This window comes from Chiloscyllium plagiosum, chromosome 9 (genome assembly GCF_004010195.1).
Source record: "Chiloscyllium plagiosum isolate BGI_BamShark_2017 chromosome 9, ASM401019v2, whole genome shotgun sequence".
Classification (NCBI taxonomy): Eukaryota; Metazoa; Chordata; class Chondrichthyes; order Orectolobiformes; family Hemiscylliidae; genus Chiloscyllium; species Chiloscyllium plagiosum.
The window spans coordinates 8,225,408-8,242,774 of record NC_057718.1 but is presented as its reverse complement, the minus strand read 5'-3'; the positions used below and the strand labels follow the sequence as shown (position 1 = coordinate 8,242,774).

Here is a 17,367-nt window from a genome sequence, read left to right as displayed (position 1 = left end):
ACTTTCTCAATTTTACTCTCTTAAAAAATAAAGAACTCCAAAGCTAATGTCGGAGGAACCGGATTTGAAAATTGTGGCAAATTGAAAATTTGTAAGAGACCAGCTGTGCTATCAGAATGAGGATCAATAGTTCATTCCACTTTCTACTCAACACTGCCCTTTTTAAGTTGGTGAAACAGCTTGGCATAACTCCTGAGAATTCAAAGGCCCTTTCTTGAAACTGGTTAGTTTGTAGTAAATAATACAAACAAGTGATTATGGAATTTGTTGCTGCAAAATGAATTAATTTGAATTGAGACCAGATTGCAAAGCTTTTCCCTCCCTGCCCCCATTCCCAGAGTAAGCACGATCTTCCAGTAAGTCATGTTAACCCGATGAAGATAGCAGTCAGCTTTCTACAGAAAATAGTAGGCTATTAAAATATCGTCGTATTTCTCAGACTAGGTCATTCATGCACACAATGCCTCATTTGTCTTTCTTTCACATTGCAGTCCATACTGTTTAGCCCTGATAGAATACTGTTTTATTCCAATATTCTGCTGAGTGGGCATCAAGCGTTTTGTATTGTGCTCATGCTAAAAATGTACAGTTTCAGGTTCTTAAAGGGGCCCCTCATTCATAGCTCTACAAATAATCATGATACAATGAGAGTAATTGCACAAATATTGGAGTTTTCACAATCCTCCAACTATCCAGGAAGTAAATCACAGCCAGTTGAGTATTTTTTGAATTGTAATTATTTTTGTATTAATAAGTACAGCAACCCAGGTCATGCAAAGGAAGATTTTCCATTAGCAGTGATGAAATAACTAAACATGTTTTAAGGATTTTAACATAAATTCTAATCAGGGCAGTAGGTGAACTCCCCTGTTGTTCTCTGAAGAATCTTTATGTTGTTCTTAGATGACAGATTTTGATATATCATTCATGCAACTGTCTTTCTTTCTTGTCTTTAGCCATTCTTTGGGTTTTATTTATTCTTTAGAATGTGGGCACCACTGTCAAGCTCTCAATTACTGCCCATCCCTAATTGTCCTGGAGAAATTGGTTGGGAGTTGCTCTTTGAAACAGTTGCAGTCCATGTTGTGTAGGTGCACCCACAGTGCTGTTATGATGGGAGTTTCAGAAGTTTGACCCAGCAGTATTGAAGGAACAGCAATATAGTTTCAAGTTCGGATAGTGTTTGACTTGGAGGGAAGCTTTCACGTGGCAGTGTTCCCTTATATTTGCTGCCCCAGAGCTTCTAAATGGTCGCAGTTTGGAAGTTGCTATCCAAGGAGCCTTGGCAAGTTGCTGCAATACATCTGCAGGTGGTACATGTTGCTACTGTGTGCCTTTGCCTGAGGCAGCAAATGTGTGTGCTGGTGGATGGGGTGCCAATCAAGCAGGAATATTTTGGCCTGGATGATATTGAGCTCTTGAGCATTGTTGGTGCTGCACCATTCCACACGAGTGGAGAGTATTTCATTACAGTCCTAAATATGCCTTGTAGATAGACTGGCTTTCAAGAGTCAGAAGATGGTTTACTCTTGCCACGATTCCTAGCCTCTGACCTGCTCTTGTAACCACAGTATTTATATGGCTTGTCCAGTTCAACTTTTGATTAATGGTAACTCCCAGGATGGCGATAGTGCAGAATTCAGCGATGATAATGTCATTGAATGACTATAGGACATAGATAGACTTGCTTTTATTGAAGTTGCTCATTGCCTGGCACTTATGTGGTACAAATATTATTTGCACTTATGTTGTCCAGGTTTTTTGAAATAGGTACAGACTGCTTCGCGGTCTATGGTTTTGCAAATATATCATATACTTTCTGATCATGTAATGGAAAGAATGTCATTGTTGAAGAAACTAAATTCTCAGACCTAGGACACTATTTTGAGGAATTCCTACAGCAGATTCTTAGGAAGGAACTGATCGACCTTCAACAGCCATAACAATTTTCCTTTGTGCCAGCTATGATTTTAACCAATGGAGCATTTTCTTCCTGATTCCCATTGACTGATTTTGGCTCAGACTCCTTGATACCACACTGCATCAAATGCTGCCTTAATATCAAAGGCACTCTCACCTCAGCTCTTGAGTTCCGTTCTTCTGTCCATGTTTGGACTAAGGCTGTAATGATTGGTGGAACTTAGTAGCACTGAAAATGACAAATCCATCATTTTACTCATGATCAAAGATAAATTGATGTGGTTCTAATTGAAAGGATTGGATTTGTTCTATTGTGTGGACATCCCTGAGCAATATTTCACATTACTAGCTTAATGCCTGTGTTGTAGCTATACTGGAGCAGTTTGGCTAGGGGCCTGTCAAGTCCTAGCGTACAATTCTATAGTGTAGTTGCTGGAATGACGTCAGGACCCAAAGTCTTTATTGTATCAGGTGCCCCCAGCATTTCTTTATCAATAGAGTGAATTGAATTTTCTGAAGTCCATCAGCAATGATGGTGGGCTCCTCAGGAGGAGACTGAGGGTGGTTTATCCACTGGACACTTCGAACTGAAAATGGTTGCAAATGCTTTGTCTTTTTCACTGATGCGCTACACTCTATCATTGATGATAGGGATATTTGAGACAATCCCTTCTCCTGTCAGTCGCTTAATTGTCCACCACCATTCAAGACTGGACATAACACGATTATAATGCAACGTGCTGCTGCTGTTGGCACGCAATGTGTCATGGATCCTATACCTGCTTTGAGTCTATTCCATTTAGCGCAATGGCTGTATCATTCAACAAGGCATTCTCTGTGTGAAGATAGGGTTTTGTGTTTTGACTCCACAAGCAATGTGTTGTAGTTACTCCCACCAATACAAAATGAACTGCTACAGGTAGATTTGTGAGGGCTAATTTCCTCATATTGACATTCTCGCTGTCCTTCAGTTCGGTTGGTAGTGGATAATTCTCTCTTCGATAGGCTTTGAAGTCCTCAATTAGAATACATTCTGTGCCCTGTTTACCCTTAGTGTTTCTTCCAAAGGCTAATCAATGTAGGAAAGTACTGTTTCATAAGCAAAGGGAAGACCATAAGTGTTAATTAGCAGGAGATTTCCTTGTCCATTCACCTGATGCAATGAAACTTCAAAGGGTTGAGTCAATTTAATTGATTCAATCAACTTTGAGGATTTCAAGGTTGTACCTGATTGTATACCACTGTACCCCTCAAGTCTCTGGAGAAGTGCTTTTGACCAAGTTTGGCACCCTACCCAAACTATGAGTGATTTTACCCTTACAATTGTGTTTTCTGTTTTAATTAGACCTCTGTAAACTCAAATACCAGGCTCCTTGAATTCTTTAATTTGATTTTTTTTGCCAGAATAAAACTTTGTAAATATGCATGAGGGAATTATCCTCAACAATTTCCCATCATAATTACAATTAATCCCAGTTGCCCGCTAAATTAGCTGCAACAATTGCATGACAGTACAAACTGAATTGGCAGGAATCTCTTGGTGGATTGCTAATTAAGTAGTGATGCTTATTTAATTCCCTGTCTCAGTATGATGTTTGGAAGTGGCCAGCACTGCATTCTCTGATGTCTCCTGCCTAATTGTGCAGGTGAAGCTTCTCCCCCATCTTATGTAAATCCAAGCCTTTGGTAAAAATGAAAGTTCATGAAACTGTGGTAATCCTTGGCATGGTCTGGTTAGGTATGTTCAAAGTTGCCCTCTGTTCAAAGCATGGATGGAAACTCACAGATACAGATATTCTTTTTTAGTGTTTACTACTGTTTCTTTTCAGCTACTTCTTGAGCACCTACTGAACAGGTGATACCTATTATTTCTCATTTGCACCATTTTTCTCACAAGCATTACCATCAGCATTGATAGCAAGTGATTCTAGCAGGCTGTCACTACAGTTGATTCTCCATTTGCAGTTGGAGGCAATGCTACCCAAGTGTTGTCATTGTCTCATTCTGCTCCTTGTCCTCATGAAAATCAATAACTATTGCTAGCAGATTTGGCCATCATCTTTTCTGGCTTTTAAGCAGCTTTCCATTTGGGATGTTCAAAGGAATCCCAAGGATAATATTTTGGCTACAAGATGTGTGCCAATTGGAACAATTTCAGGAAGGAAATTGCTAATCTTGGCTGGCATTCCTTTCAGTGCGAAGATTGAAACAATTTTCTTTGAACATGGAAGATCATATTGAGTAATGTAGAATGCCCGAGCAAAGCAACTGGAATCTGGCTGTGGCTTACATTTCTGATTCTATCAGTCGTCTTCATGATGTGACAACAGAGCCTTTGACCTTAGTACAGTTTATCTAGGTTGCTACAGACTTATGCTATTGAGAGAATTAATTTTCAAGTCACACCTGGTATATCATTGAACTGAATTTTCAAATTTCCTTTGAACTTCTGTACTAATTTCCAAGCAACAGAACTAGTTAAAACTCTATTGTACAGGGTAAACCTGTGTTGGTCCAGCTTGTTTAAACTCTAGAAGTATCTGGATGTGCCCTTTGCATCTCAGTTTGATTTCTTTGAATGAGCTGCCAGAGGAAGTAGTGGAGGCTGGTCCAATTGCAGCATTTAAAAGGCATTTGGATGGGTATATGAATAGGAAGGGTTCGGAGGGATATGGGCTGGGTGCTGGCAGATAGGACTAGATTGGGTTGGGATATCTGATTGGCGTGGAGGGGTTGGACTGAAGGGTCTGTTTCCATGCTGTACATCTCTATGACTCTATGACTCCGCATTCTTCTATTGTCCCTGTCAAATGCTTTGATTATAAAAACCCTCACCTCCCTGCAGTTGCCCTTGGCGATAAACTGTTATGATACTTAATTTATTTTAAAAGGAGAAATGAAACACAAAAGAATACTGAAAGCCACAAAATGAAAATCAGACATTTGGTCTTCTCACCACTTCCACTTTTGTGAAGAAGACGTTAGAGTGATTTACAGCATGAAGATTTGACTGACTGTAACCCAGGAACGCCTGAGCAAAAGTAACTGAATTCTGAACATGTTTTTTTTTCTCCCCCCACTTAGCTTCAGTTCTGCAAGTGAACATTGTTCATCTATAATCCTGCTATTGCTATCCTAACTTGGACTGAGTGCTGTTCACTCATCCCTACTGAGCTCATTGATCTAAATTGGCTTCTGGTCCCTGGCCACATTACTTTTTGTATTTTCATTAACCACCTCCTGCCCTACAAACCTGCACTCTCCCAATTCTAGTTTGCTTTACAGCTCTAGTCATCTTTACTCCATCATTGGCACCCATGCTTTCAGCTCCTCAGACAAAGCTTTGAAACTTTCTCCCTAAGCCTCTCTGCATCTCTCTCTCTTTAAAACCCTCCTTAAAACCTACTACCAATATCTTCCTCATGGTTGTGTCAAAAGCATTTCGATCATGCTGTTTTGACATTTTTTTCTGTGGAATATTTTGGTATGTTAAAGGCATTATGTGAATGTACTTTGTTGTTAGATAGTAGTGTGGGCTGCCTTTTGAAGCTTACGTAAAGCAACTGAGATCAAACCTGTCTTTACTCCGCTCACGAAGGTAGGTATTTTCCACTATGTAGCGATCAAGAACGGTGCCCAGGCCCAGTATGTTTGTTTAACTCTGCGTTCCTTCAACTCACTCACTCAGCTCTTATTAACTAACTCAGGATGAAAACAGGATGTAAAGCTTCTGGTTGTGCGTGACTGTTTACAAGCTAACTTTGCAAACTGACCACAAGTTATACACTCTCGGTCCCTGGTTTCATGACTCAATGGTTCATGAGGTTGTCAGGTATATATAACAAGACCAGAGTGATGCTGGAAAAGCACAGCTGGTCAGGTAGCATCCGAGGACCAAGAAAGTCGATATTTCGGGTAGGAGCCCTTCATCAGGATTTTCCTGCTCTTCGGATGCTGCCTGACCTACTGTGCTTTTCCAGCACCACTCTAATCTTGACTTTAACCTCCAGCATCTGCAGTCCTCAGTTTCGCCTAGGTATATAATCCAGCCATGTTCCCTCGCTCACTCAGCTGCTAGTCTCCCAACGAAAAAGGAAGCCAGACTGTTTTTGGCAATATTGCTGGATCCAGATTAATTGCCGTTAGCAGATCATTTTGGATTGGAAGTGGAGAAACAATTGGGGAAAAGCAAAAGTCTGAGCAAATGAACATGAACCTCTTCCTGATTTTAAAAAAAGTCCTTGGATTAATGCGTAAGTTGTTATGTTGCGTCAAATTGCAGTTGGAGACACCGCATTTGTGGTTGTGAGAGCAAGTTTCATGGCCTAGACATTCCGAGATTCCGAGGAATGAATCAAACTTTACTTGTCTTATTTTAAAGGAGAAATGAAACACATAAGAGAACTGAAAGTCACAGATTTTCCTAATTTTTGGCACACTTACTAAGGTTATGAGTAAAGAACATATGTCTTATTGCATTTCTCCATATTGCATCTTGCTTTGAGATCTAATAATGTAGAACAGAAATGTTAATGAGTCTCCTGTATTTGTAGAATGGGGAATTATCTTGGAGGTGCTAAACAATGACAATGAAGATCTTCTGTGTTTTTTTTTAAATTATGGGTGTAATATCAGATTTCAGGAAATCTGATCAGTTTGGAATTCATGTTATATGCAACCAGCAATCACTTTTACTGGGATTTCATTTTAAAAGTAGTGTGACTTCCATAGAAATTGGTAACATGAACTGACTAAATTACGACATTAAAATTGCACTAATGGTACATTTTAATTAAAATGGAGATTTCAATCCCATTTAAACAGTAGTAAGGATCCAATTCAGAATAAACTGACTTTTGAGGGAGCAGTTTCCACTAGGCTACTCCTCACAGTGGAATCCCTGCTTTCTGCTGTTACTCTGGATTTCATGCGTTCTTTTTCCAATAATTATCCTTTCCTCTCTTTGCAGTATTGCAGAATACTCCAACAATACAGCCAGTGCCACAGAATGTACCAATAATTGACCCAGCGTTGTACAGCGTAAAGCCTCAGGGTAAGATCAGAATCTTTTCCAAGTTTTCCAGCAATAAGATAATTGATACTGTGCACAACAAGATGTAATGATCTGATGCTATACATGTGGCCTGGGTACTAGCAACAGCACAATATAATATGTTTCATTCATTCAGAACATTTAATGAAGAATTATGTCAATTTGACAGCAGCAACCAATAGCTCAATAGCCTGAAGCTGAATTTCCAGTATATCTAATCAAGAATGCAATCACATAGCAAAGCCATGAAAACTTGGAGGCAGTCAATAGAGAAAGAATGGTTTGTGTAACTATGTCACACTGTCAAGTTTCAAAAAAATCATTTCTGAAGTGTTTCCATTTCATGGAAGTGGCAAGCATTCTTTTTTAAACAGCGGGCTCCTGCGGCCAATTGAGCTGAATTTATTTGGTAGTATCAATGCTGAGAGGAGTATCAGTCTTCAGGGCAGATGTCCATCCTCCTCTTTTACATGCATGCCGAAGGATTTTCAAATACCCTTCTCAGCTGCAGGAGCAGCAATACCGCTTCTTAATTTAAAGTTATACCCATTGTGCAGTTATGGGTGGCATTGACACTAAGCTTTTCAATGATAGGTTATCCCTGTGTCTTCTCCAATATCTATAGTGGTACAATGGGATTTCACTATTCAGTGTGTGTAAATAGAGAATGCTTTCACTCATAGGCTATGAATAAAGGACTCGGTTCAAGTTTTTTCAGCATTTCTTCATTGCCTGTGCCCACACCGCGCCCCCCTCCCCAAGTTAAAGTATATTTTATGAAAATCGTACATAAGTCTCTTTCTCCTGCCCTGGTTTTGCCATTCCAGCAAAAGAAATAAACCCTATTCGTTTCCAACTGTGCAGGAATATCTGTTGCAAGATAATTCTCTTACCTTAGGTGAATGCAGTCACGTCTGTGGGAGCTTGAAGATTAACTGTTCTTTGGCTGTTTCGGGACAAGATTCTGAGAGGCAAACTATATCCACACAAGGAGAGGAGAAAGTGAAGACTGCAGATGCTGGAGATCAGAGCTGAAAATGTGTTGCTGGAAAAGCGCAGCAGGTCAGGCAGCATCCAAGGAACAGGAGAATTCCTGAAGAAGGGCTTATGCCCGAAACGTCGATTCTCCTGTTCCTTGGATGCTGCCTGACCTGCTGCGCTTTTCCAGCAACACATTTTCAGCCCACACAAGGAGAGACACTTATTTGTTAAGGGAGGGTCGTAGAACCTTGGAATCCCTATAGTGTGGAAGGAGGCTACTTAGCTCATCGAGACCACACTGACCCTCCGATAGGCATCCCACCCAGACCCAGATCCATGCCACATCCTGCTACCCCATATTTGTAATCCACTTGGCCTACATATCCCTGAACAGTGCAGGCAATTTCAGCCAATCCATCTAACCTGCACATTTTTGGAGTGTGGGAGGAAACTGGAGCACCCAGTGGAAACCCACATAGACAAGAAGAGGAAATGAAAAACATATCAGGTTTGACAAACCCGATCAAATCTTTTTGAGGAGGTAACCAGGAATGTTGATAGTGTCAAACATTTGGTGTGGTCTAGAAGGACTTGAAGGCTTTTGATAAGGTTTTTCGTGGTAAGTCCAGTCAAGAAAATGAGAGTCCATGGGATCAAAGGCAAAGTAGCATGTTGGATCTAATATTGGCTGAGTGGCAGGAAACAGAGGGTGATAGTAGAAGGATGTTTCTGTGACTGGAAGTCTGCTTCCAGTGGGGTTAAGAATGGCGTGGTGCCAGCCCTAGATTTATAATCAAGAGTTTTGTTAATGAGAATGAAAGTCGGTAAGGTATACCTAGTGAGGAGGATAACTGTAGGCTGCAGGAGAATATTAACAGATTGTTGGGTGACAGAGCAGTGGGCAAATGGAATTTATCCTGGAAATCTGAGAGATGGTGCACTTGTAAAGGGTAATGAAGTAAGGAAGTGCACAACGGATCCTGGAATATAGATCATTAGAGGAACCTTGTTTTGCATATCCATGGATCCATGAAGGTAGCAAGGCACGTCGATAAGATGGTTAAGAAGGCTTATGGGATATAATAGAATAAGATTGGATAGACTTGGATTTGAGCAGTGAAGCTTGAGAGGGCACCTGATAAAGGTGTACAAGATTGAGGGGCATTGGTAAGATGGATAAGAAGACTTTTTTTTTCCATTAGTAGAGGGGTCAATAACCAAGACACAGATTTTATGCAAGAGATTAACAATGTTTTTCACCAAAGTGTATTCAGAGTCTAGAACTCACTGCCAAAATGAGTGGTGGAGTCAGAAACTATCATAACATTTAAGTAGTATGTAGACATTTGTTTGAGTTGTCATAACCTCCAGGGCTGTGGACCAAGAGCTGGAAAATGGAATTGGTATAATGAGACATTCATTAACTGATGTGGACACAATGGGCCGATTGGCCTCCTCCTGCTCTGTAAATATCTGAGTCTGAGATATTCCTTAAAACTTATTTCTTTGATCAGCTATCCTTATATCTCCTTATTGGTGTCAAACATTTATTTTATAACACTCCTGTGAAACACCTTGGGGAGCTTTGTTATGCTGGAGATAATATGCAAGTTGTTGCTGTCAGAATGATTGAGTTTCCTGTTCCAGGCAATCTTCTGCACTTTTGGGAAATAATCCAAACAACTTGAAGGTCAATGCACTTTCACTACTACATAGATCCAAACTTAGTCGCAGTTGAATGTCTATGAAGATACTCATTGAAGTTGCCAAATCTTACCTATCCAGATTTCTTCTACTTTTCAAAAAAAAAACCTTCTTTCTGTTCACATACACTTATTGCAAACCTTCCAATAGAATAATTAGGTCTGGCAATATCTTTGCAGAAAGAATTAAGTTAGAAGTTTACACTTAAACAATTCTGATGAAAGTTCATCTGTCTTTAGTGATGTTGATTTTGGGAAGGAATGATATGCAGAGAACTAAATTGCTTTAGTTTGAGTGATATCATGAAGTCTTTAACATCCTTCAGAATAGGCACAGCATGGTACAAATGTATTAATTTCTAAGATTTATTAACACATAACCTGTATAATGCAAAGTATTGAGTATGTTACAGGATGTATAAAATATACAATACGAAAGCCCAATCTGCCTCCAAGGCTTTTCCTTTTGCGCACAACATCTATCTGCCTGACAACATTTCCTGTTCTTGCCCCATGTAGTCTTGAGAGCCTCTACATTATCAACCTAATTTAATTAACATCACTCAACCCCAAAGAATGTTTTTAGCTTCTAAAAGAATGTGTTTGGATGTGGTCTGGTGTTTCTAAGTCTTATCGATTTAAGTTTAGCATTCATTGTATTTTCAAAGAGTTACTTCATTTGTAAAACCAAGTCTTTTTCATTATTGTATTTCTGTGAATTACAGCAAGTCTACAGTGTAATCAGAGTCAGTTATCACTGTCATCGGCCGCTCCAAATTTTAATTCGGAGCCAAGTCTCAGCATTAATGGTATGGTTTGGTTTGTGGTTTGTGTGTCATCCTCTCTTTATCGTACACTATGAGTTGACTGAAACTTGAAGTTTATGAGAAGGAAATCCCCATGAGCCTGTGTAACATATCATTTTCTTTACCTGATGAAATCTGTTTGAGATTCCTATGAAGAGCATTCAATGTTATTACTTGTCACAAATCTTTCAGATTTGTTTGTCAGAGGTTGTTAAGTAATGTAATCTGTTTAAATAAAAAGCTTTGCATGTTTCTCTTTAGAATTCCCCCTCTACCTATCATTGGACTATAGTGCTTTCTTTGAAGATTAGAGTTTTTCAGGCCAAAATAATTGTGAATGAGATTTACATCAAATGAGATGTGCTGGTTCTCACTAGTATTTTTCAATTTAATAACTTCACACTTTTCTGAATGTGTGGTGTTTGAACTAACTCAAGTTGTCCCAGGTGCACAGTCAGATTCCTAAAAGTGTCTTCCAACTGATATCCAGATTTTGGGAAGTCCAGCTACAAAACGAATCCCAAACAATAGCACAATATATGCACAAACTGGCCATGAGAGTTTGCCTTTTAGTATAATCAGTAAAAAGTATTGTCATTGTATCTAAATGTGCAAAGATTCCATTGCACTATGACTGCAGTAGAGCCATAGAGATGTACAGTATGGAAACAGACCCTTCGGTCCAACCCGTTCATGCCAACCAGATATCCCAACCCAATCTAGTCCCACCTGCCAGCACCCAGCCCATATCCCTCCAAACCCTTCCTATTCATATACCCATCCAAATGCCTTGAGTAGGAATGACTTACTTATAGAAGTTATAGAGTAGGAGCATGGGTGAAACCCTTTTTTAAACTAGAAAGGGGTCCTTGGTCTATGCTAATCTGCATCTGTACCTTAATCAGAACTATTAAAGCAGGTCTTTTGGTTGTTATCTCTTTGCAGTTTGTTGGACTTTGCTGGATTCAAATTGACACACAGCTGCATATTGAAAGAGTGCTGCTGTATGTGCCACCTTTCGAATGTGATTTCAAACTGAGTTCATTCTGCTCTCAAGTTGTTACATAAGATTCCACAGTGTGATGGCCAATATTTATCCCTTACCAATGTTTCAAAACATAATCGGGCACTATCATGATTCCTGTTTGTGGGTGTGTGCTGTATGCGGACCGGTTGCCTCATTTCCTTCACAACCGTAATGCACTTTGGGGCAACTTGAGGTGTTGTACACACCCGCACACCCATATCAGTCTCTGGGATTGTATTTGGAGAATCGTATTTGCACATAATTCCATTTTACTCAAAAAGCACACACCCTGCAGACAGTCAATCCATGTGACAATTTATAAACTCCTACTTTGGAAATAGAACCAGTCTGTCTCAAGGTTGGAATACAAATAGACTCTAACTTCACACCTTTAATGCATATCTGAGCTGCGATGTCACTTTTTTTTTTACAAAACCTTGTTATCTCGGGAATGTGACTTGAAAGAAGTTCTGAGATTTACATATTAATGAATCAAAGGCTGTAATCCATTCGAAAAGATGAAAAACTTAACAGCAGTCTAGGTTTCTTCAATATATCATATCACTTCCATGACACTGTGATCTTGTGCTATAAATTCGGTGTCTTAGGATCCTGTCCCACTAGCTATCTGATGAACAAGCAGCGCTCCGAAAGCTAAGATTTCCAAATAAACCTGCTGGTCTATAACCTGGTGTTGTGTGATTTTTAACTTTTACCATTGTACATTGACAGCATGGAGTTTCAGAATCCCTTAAAATCTCTCTGCCTCAGTGAATCTCCCAATTAGAATTGCTCAAATTGTATTTCTCCAGGTGATAGCACTATATATTTTACCTGGCATTCGTAACACCCAATCACCTTGTGATGGTTTATGGCAAAAAATAATGAGGAATGGGTATCAAGTCACATGCATGACATAAGGAAGGTTACAGGATATTAAGCGAAAATGTTGTGTTCTGGGAAAGATTTGTGTCATACAAGTGATGTGATGTGTTGAACAAATGTAGATTGCTGTAAGCATCTAATCACTTAGAGTGGGGCTGCAGTTTTCGATTTATTAATATGTAAATCCCAGAACTTCTTTCAAGTCATAGTCCCAAGGTAACTTAAGGTTTTATCAGTATATAAAACAGTGACATCTCAACTCAGACAATGCACTAAAGGTGTGAGGTTAGCATCTGTCTGTATCCCAAACTGCAGTCAAAGTGGTTCTGTTTCCAAAGTAGGAATTTATAAAATGTCACATGGACTGACTGTCTACAAATTGTGTGCCTTTTGAATAAAATAAAATGTATCTGCAAATACAAATCTGTAAATGTAAATTCATCCCATAGACTTTTGTGTGTGTGTGTGCGTGCGCATATGCGTGCAGTGTGACGGAGTGTATGCCTATGAGAGTGTGTGTGCGTGTATGAGTGTATAGTGTTGTGGGGTCACCTGTAGTGTGACATGAATCCAAGATCCTGGTTGAGGCCCTCTTCATGGGTACTGATTTGGCTATCAGCCTTTGCTGGGCAATTCTGCGTTGTTACATATCACAAAGTCAGCCTTGAAGGGTGGTTACCTGAAGATCTGAGAGCAGAGCAATTTAGAACATGAATTTCAAAAAGTAAAGCAATAGATATGAAATAATGAAGAATGGGAATGAATAACGATGTCTTGATTTTTTTGTCATTTCACACTTGAATCTCTTATCTTTATTATTTTGGTGAACCCTTCCAGAATCTCCTGCAGAAAAGTGAATTTGAATGTTCTCTGAGCTCTTTGTATTCACACAAGTTCCAGTCTGCACTAGTTTAGCACATTCTGAAGCAATTAGTATTAAATAGTGTAACCACTATATGGCACAATTAAATACAAGCAATGCACCTAAGTAATAGAATATATGCCTTTGTTCCATTATTACTTTATTTTTGAGAAAACGTTGCTAAATTGAATTCTACATTCTTAAGTTGTCTTTAAAGTTAACTCTGGGCATAACCCTCTTTCTTCTCTCAGCACCTTTTCACCACTTCCAAGCAGATTATGTTCAAGCACAATCTTGATTATCTTCATCTTTTAGCTTGTAAGAATTTTCAGACTGAGGGTCACAGGGAGTTGTATCTGGTGCCACTAAAACACTGTCACTGACCAAGGATGTTTCAGTAAGCTATTCATTGAAATGAAGGTCTTTTCTGTCAGTTTCTGCACACTATCACACTTGATAACTTCACCAAGCCAATCAGTTAAATTTTTCAAGAGAAATTTGTTTTTCAAAGATCTGAGAACATTTCTATTCTCTCCCCATATCTCACTCCCCCCCACCCCACTGCCCCCTCAAATGTAGTGTCATCTGCATTGGGGGAAGGTACGCAATTGTGAAAGACGTTTTCTGTTGTCTGACAGTGTTGAGAGCTGAGATGATATCTTGGGTCACCAGTTCAACTGCAATCAACTTTGGTTGTCAGCTGCTGGCTGTCCATAGATAGTTAACCAAAAAAAGATGAATATATTTTATTTAGCTTCTGTACTGTTCCTCATCCATTCAGTTTTGCCCCATTGCATTCTGTTCCTAAGGCAGGATTCCTTCTCTGTCTCAGTCTCTTTCCACACCTCTTTGCCCCACAACTGCCTTGTGAAGATAAGGGCCTCTTTGAGTTTCAGACATTATGGTCAATAAGGGGAAAATAATAAAAAAGGTAAGAATGCACATAGGGTATTTGAGACCATGTAAATGAATTAACAGTACAAATAGAGGTTAATGGGCATGCTTTTAGGGCATTACAGGAACAAAGTTAAAATGAAATCAAAGCTAGGGACTAAATATTCAAGGGTATATGGCTTTTCCAAATGCAGTCAGGAAGAAAAAGGGAGTGGGATAGTTGTGTTGGTACATAATAGAATAAGTACAGTAGAAAGAAATGATCTTGGGTTGGAAGGTGTAGAATCCTTTTGGGTGGAGGTAAGAAACAACAAGGGAAAGAAGACACTTGTCAGAGTCATTTTTCATCTCCTCCCCCGCCCCAACCATAGATATATTATGGATAGAAGAAATCAGGAGATCATTAGGGCATGTAAAAAAAGGTAATATGTTAATCATTAATTTTCATGTACATTGGCAAAGTCACCACAAGGAAGAATTCATAGGATACATTTAATACAGTTTCCAAGGACAACCAGGAATCAGGCTATTTTGGATCTGGTAATATGTAATGAGTCAGGTTTGATAAATAATGTCAGAGTAAAAGATCCCCAAGAAAATCGTGACTATAACATGGTAGAATTTAGCATTCATTTTGACAGTGAGAAACTTGGGACAGAAACAACTGTGCTGAAACTGAGGGCAATTACAAAAGAATGAGGGCAGAACTTGCCAGAGCGGACTAGGAAAGGGGTTTAGCAGCAAAACTGTTGAAGAACAACACATTTAAGAAATAAATTGTGACTCACAACAAGGATATATCATAGTGAGAATGGAGTAAGCCAACCAGGGTTAACTGGGTAATATAACATGGAAAGAAAAAGAACAATGTGACAAATATTAGTGGTAAGCCAGAGGACTTGGCAAGTTTGAAAAACTAACAAGAGATGACTAAAAATAAAACAAAGAGGAAGAAAATTAACTTTGAGGATAAAGTTGAAAGTAATATCAAGACGAACAGCAAGAGCTTTTTTAAATACATGAAAAACAAGGGAAAATTCAAAATGGACGTAGGCCCCTTCAGAGAATGAGGTTGGGGAATTAATAATAGGAAACCAAGAAATGGCAGACAAGTTGAATAAATACTTGATGACAGTGCTCTCCACCCTAAAGACTAATAACCTTCTAGAAAGATGGAATAATCAAAGGCCTGAGGTGGAGCAGCAAATCAATATAGCAAATATCACTCGAGAAACTAATGGGGCTAAAAGCTGATGATTCCCTTTGTCCTGTTGGGAATGCCTCCTTGGATATTCAAGGATGTTGAGATGCCGGTGTTGGATTGGGGTGGACAAAGTCAAAAGTCACACAACACCAAGTTATAGTACAACACATTTATTTAAAGTTCCAAGCTTTTGGAGCACTGCTCCTTTGGCAGGTGAAGTAGAGGGAGGTGCATAGACACAGAATTTATATTTTGATTTTCTTTTAATGTGTTTCGGGTGGAAGCTGGAGAGGTGAAGCATCATGAGGTTATCTGTGGGCTTGCGGTATATATTGAGGTTATATATTCTGTGCCTGTGCACATCCCTCCACTGCACCTGCTTTTCGAAAGCTTGTGATTTTAAATAAATCTGTTGGGCTATAACCTGGTCGTGTGACTTTTGAAATTAAATGAGGTAAGTTTTAAAGATTATAAATAGATGGTAGTAATCTTTCAAAAATCCTGAGATTTTTTAACAAGTCCCAGAGGATTAGAAAAATACCAAAGTTACACTCTTAGTCCAAAAGGGGAAACAGCCAAAAAAGTAAGTAACTCCAGTCCAGTTTTGTTAACATCTGACATTAGGAAAATGTTAGGCCATAATCAAAGACAGCACAGTTTCATGACATATTCCCTGGCAACTTGATGGGAATTCTTTGAAGAGGCAACAAGCAGGATGGATAAAGGGGACCCAATGGATGTAATATATTTGGATTTCTAGAAAGTTTTTGATAAAGTACTACAGGTTTAGCTGCTTAACACCATCGACTTCTGTTTTGTTAGGGGTAGCATATTGGCAAGGGTAGAAGATTGGGACAATAATAATTTTAAAAAACAGCAAGCTAGGATAAAGTGGTGTTTTCAGGCTGGCAACCTGTAACTTGTTGATTGACATAGGGTTTGTCCTTGGGCCACGATTATTTAGAATACATAAGACCATAAAATATCCAAGCTGAATTGGGCCATTTAGTCCATCAAGTCTGTTCCACCATTCAATCGTGGCTGACACATTTCTCAGCCCCATTCTCCTGCCTTCTCCCATGACCTTTGATCTTATTACTTATCAAGAATCTCTGTCTTAAATACACTCAGTAATTTGGCCTTCACAGCTTTCTGTGGTAATGAATGCCACAGATTCATGAGCCTCTGGCTGAAGGAATTCTTCTTTGTCTCAATTCTAAAGAGTCATCCATTCACTCTAAGCCTGTGCCCTTGGGTCCTAATCTCTGATCCTAGTGGATACAGCTTCTCCATGTCCACTCTAGGGCTCTCAGTATTCTGTAAGTTTCGATCAGATCTGGATGTTGGTTTGCTTGCTGAGCTGGGAGGTTCATTTCCAGATGTTTTGTCACCCTACCATGTAACATCTTCAGTGGGCCTCAGGTGAAGCAGTGTACATGATTCCTGCTTTCTATTTATATGTTTGGGTTTCTTTGGGTTAATAATGTTATTTTCCATGATGATGCCATTTCCTGTTCTTTTTCTCAGGGAGTGGTAGATGGGTTCTAACTCGATGTGTTTGTTGATAGAGTTCCAGTTGGAATGCCATTTGTTTAGGGATTCTCGTGCATGTCTCTGGCTTGTCCTACGATGGATGCGTTATCCCAGTCGAACTGGTGTCCTTCCTCATCTGTATGTAAGGATACTAGTGAGAGAAGGTCATGTCATTTTGTGGCTACTTGGTGTTCATGCATCCTGGTGGCTAGTTTTCTGCCTGTTTGTCCCGAGTAGTGTTTGTTACCGTTCTGCACAGTATTTTGTTAATGAGGTTAGTTTTGCTTTTGTATTCGAAAAGAATGGGTACCCAATGAACACAGTCCGCCGATTTTTCAGCAACAAATCCAAACAAGCCAACAAAACACGTCCAAAACCCCTAGCCACTCTCCCCTACATCAAAGACATCTTGGAAATGACTGCCAAACGACCTCAGACCCCTTGGCATCATGGTAGCTCACAAGCCCACCAACACACTAAAACAGCAGCGAATGAATGT

The 17,367-nt window shown here is 39.4% G+C and overlaps 1 protein-coding gene across 1 annotated transcript in view; it reads left to right on the top strand.

Annotated features, from left to right (window-relative positions):
* vta1 (vesicle (multivesicular body) trafficking 1) overlaps positions 1–17,367 on the top strand; it is a 180,484-nt gene that overhangs the window by 148,779 nt on the left and 14,338 nt on the right. Inside the window, exon 7 of the mRNA XM_043695332.1 lies at positions 6,890–6,973. Within this exon, the coding sequence (XP_043551267.1) occupies positions 6,890–6,973 (84 nt within the window). The remainder of the gene's footprint in view (positions 1–6,889; positions 6,974–17,367) is intronic.